The sequence below is a fragment of the Pyrus communis genome, chromosome 14, assembly GCF_041283825.1.
Source record: "Pyrus communis isolate YQ-2024b chromosome 14, ASM4128382v1, whole genome shotgun sequence".
Lineage (NCBI taxonomy): Eukaryota > Viridiplantae > Streptophyta > Magnoliopsida > Rosales > Rosaceae > Pyrus > Pyrus communis.
This window is the reverse complement of record NC_142578.1, coordinates 23,652,265-23,655,650: the sequence shown is the minus strand read 5'-3', so window position 1 is coordinate 23,655,650 and position 3,386 is coordinate 23,652,265. Positions and strand designations below refer to the sequence as shown.

The following is a 3,386-nucleotide window of genomic DNA, read 5'->3' as shown; positions in this document are numbered from 1 at the left end:
TTTACCTTCTATCTGATCGGCCAATCAATCGACCAATTACGCTATTCTTATCTTTCAACCAACTCCTTAGATTCGGTTTTTGTAGCAAAATATAATCTCGGTCTCTTACCTTGACAACTATAACTTCATTTTTTTAGGGTAATGGAAAGAGTACTTTTGATTCTTTATAGGGAAATAAAGTTTTTGTTTCTTCTCCTCCCTCTCACCACCTTCGTCTCTCCTTTTTCCATATAACTTTCCTAGATCTCAAGCACAAAAAATGAAGAAAAAAAAATAGTTATCAAACGCGCCTTAAGTTTTTCAATTCAAAGGAGAACACCAGATACATAGCCCAAGGGAAGAGAAACATATTTTCTTCTTTCGCCTCTACTAGGTATATAGTGGGAGGCTCTTATTGTAAAAGTTTGAATGTGAAAAATGGGGAAATATTGCTAATATGTCTTTCCCCTAAGAATCTCATTACTTCTTTGTGAAATTAGAACATGATCGAATTGATCATCTTACTCAACAAAATACAGTATACAAGTTGAGTATTTTAAACCAGATTACTTCTTAGATTGACAAATGGTTACGCTTCCTCCCTTGGTTTTGGTCCTTTTGGTGCCTGAGGATTAATCTCATTTTCTTGGGAACCAATGTTTGTTTCACCTACGGTGATTATAACATGGGCATCTTCACCATCCAAAAGTACAGGGTTAACGCTTCCCCTGTGCAGCAATAGTGGCTTCTCTTGTGATACAGTGCACTCCACAGCTTTTTTGAAGTGTGCTAGTTCAGAAAGCTCATGAACTGATTTAGAAATTTTTTCTACCCCTTTGACAATCTCAACTAGTATTGAAGCAACTGTTGCAGCTGGTACAATTGCAAGTATGTCTGCCGTTTCTAGTGATGCAGCTTTGAGTGCAATTTTGAGGTCTTTGACTGCAGTCTTGGAGTTCTTCAAATGTTCACGAGCATCTTTTGGTTCTTCCATGGTTTTGATTGCTACGGCTAATGCTTTTAGCGCTTTTCCAGACTCAATACTCATAGTTTTGCAGGAGTCTTGAATTATCTGTAAAAATTCTGGTGGTACCTGCAAGGATGATGCAATCAATTAATTAGTCAATCAAACTACCAAGGCAGATCAATTACACATTATATAAATACATGTAAATGGTCATTTTCCTTTTGTTAAATATTTTAATTAAATTATGGACCCTTGAAGAGTATGATGGTTTGATATATACTTGTACATCTGAGTTGATGTGACCGTTTAAAGTTTCAATCTGGTAGGCACACTGCCTGGCAAGGGCACCCATCTTCAAGTACTGCTTCCAAGGATGGCGAAATTTAAAACGGCCATGTCCTGGTTCCCATCTTGCAAAATTTGCCTATACAAATATACAATGTGAGTACACCATACCTGGCAAGTACAAGTTGTACCCATAAAGATGGCTAGCTAAAGATATTAGTGGTTTCCATGCCATGGTAAAATTTAGTGGCAGCAGGGAAGGAGCAAAAAGATGCTTAAGCACTCACCAAGGATTCTTCACTGCTTTTTGAGTTGAGGATACTCTTATATCCTTCAAGAAATGATTCCTTACTTTTGGAGACAATGCCTGCTGACTTTCCATCCTTAGGTAGTGGAAAATATTCACCACCAAAACCTGTAATTAATTAGTTAAATAGATTGTTTATTCTTAGTTGATCTTTAAACATGTTGAGGAAAACTTAATGGAGCTAGAGCCAATGAGTTAATATATAATTTAGTTTACCTTCTAGGTAGTTTGCAAGATTTTCTATATTGGAAGATATCAGCTTGTGCAGATCTTCACCAGCCCATACTGGACAAACAAAAGCTGATATGATCATGCAGGTTCCTCCACCTATTGCAATTGTTAAGAGTCTCTCATTTGACATCTCCAAGATCCCTTCAACATGATACCCCGAGACGGTTACCATGCTAAATGTTAATATGAATATCAACACCCCATAGTCATATCTCGCCTTTATCCGTGGGAAGAACCGTGAGAATGTAGATGCTGCAGCTGCAACCATAAAAAACACTTGCATGCATTAGTATAAGCAATAGTCTTTTATATAGAGACAGCCTAGCTATAATAAGAGAAAACTTCTTGCCGGATCATTTGTCATGTTCATTACGTCAGAGATAGTGAATTAGGGCCGTTAATTTAAGTGGGTCCATATTGGTCATGTCAGATATCCGGCAAAGAGAACATTAACTCGACGCACTATTTTCTTATGTACAAATATACCTAGTAGGAAGACAAAGATCCCAAGCACAATGGGTTCTCCTTTCACTCCAAAAAGACTAGCTATGTGAGTAGCTCCAAGGCCAAGAGCACCAGCAATGAATGTTGCAAAACCTCTATTTAAACCTTTGCTGAGGGTTGCACCTACACAGAAAATGAAATAAGCACTTGATTTATTTGAACATGATAAGTTGAATGAAACTTTAAGGTATGTACACTATTTTCACTTACCTACAGTGAATTCAAACACTACTACCACGGTTATCACCGCCCAGATTCCTGCAATCCCAATACCATCGAAAAGGACTCTCCAGTAGTACAATATGGACACCAATGTAAGAGCCAAAGCCACTTTTAGAGAGTGAGTTACTCTCCTTGGGTCATCTTGTCCTAGCTTTATAATGCTCTTTACAACTTTGACAACCTTGGTACTCAACTTTCCGAGCAAGGTCTTGAGCCATCTGCACAGCCGCGAGAAAAACCTGACCTTCTCTTCCCCTGCAGTTTCTAACTCGGTGATCTCCATGTCTTCAGTTCGGCGACAAACTGGATTAAAAGGTCTGAAAGGTTTGAAGAAAGATGGTTTTCCTTTCCTAACAAGTTATGTCCTATATATTAAGAAAAATTAAGCTAATTAAAGCCTCTAGGAAGATGGTTTTCCTTTTGTAGCTTCTAAGACTTTAGAAAGGGGGAAGGGTGTGGAAGAGAGAGATGGTTGGGCAAGAAAGTGGAAGCAACTTTGATGGGTTGAATTCTCTCACAATTGGCCCTAATTTATAAGGCAAAGAGTTTGGTGTGAAGGAAGAATATTTTATGGAGAGACAGATTTTTCTTGCAATTGAGAGGAGGAGGGTTTTGAAAAGCGTGGTTTTTACTTGGATCTGAGCTAATATTTAATAAAACCCACAAACGTCAGAGTATGATGTTAATTTAGGATAAGGATTGTCTGCGCTTCCACTTCCGGTGTCCTCTTATTTGTGTGGTCATGGTTAAGCCACGTCAACATTTTATATTATTATTCATTTTTGTCTTATTATATCTATAAAAAAACAATATAAATGTTAACATGGCTTAACTGTGATCACACAAAATAGGAGGGCACGAAAAGACACCGAAAGTGGGAGGGCAGACAAT

The 3,386-nt window shown here is 37.9% G+C and overlaps 1 protein-coding gene across 1 annotated transcript; it reads right to left on the bottom strand.

The window, feature by feature from the left end:
• Positions 1-280: 280 nt before the first annotated feature.
• Positions 281-3,001, bottom strand: LOC137713393 (aluminum-activated malate transporter 8-like). The gene is made up of 6 exons (XM_068452683.2): positions 2,484-3,001; positions 2,256-2,396; positions 1,755-2,027; positions 1,519-1,646; positions 1,227-1,370; positions 281-1,072 (listed from the first exon to the last, which is right to left on the bottom strand). The coding sequence occupies exons 1-6, from the start codon at positions 2,776-2,778 to the stop codon at positions 569-571; spliced, it is 1,485 nt and encodes a 494-aa protein (XP_068308784.2). The 5' UTR covers positions 2,779-3,001; the 3' UTR covers positions 281-568.
• Positions 3,002-3,386: the final 385 nt, after the last annotated feature.

Bases quoted from the DNA above. Each gene is read 5' to 3' on its own strand.
- LOC137713393 (XM_068452683.2), bottom strand. From the start codon at position 2,778: ATGGAGATCACCGAGTTAGAAACTGCAGGGGAAGAGAAGGTCAGGTTT. The intron at 1,647-1,754 runs GTAAACTAAATT...AATTAATTACAG, and splicing joins TCTTGCAAACTACCTAGAAG to GTTTTGGTGGTGAATATTTT. The intron at 1,371-1,518 runs GTGAGTGCTTAA...ATATTTGTATAG, and splicing joins AAAGCAGTGAAGAATCCTTG to GCAAATTTTGCAAGATGGGA.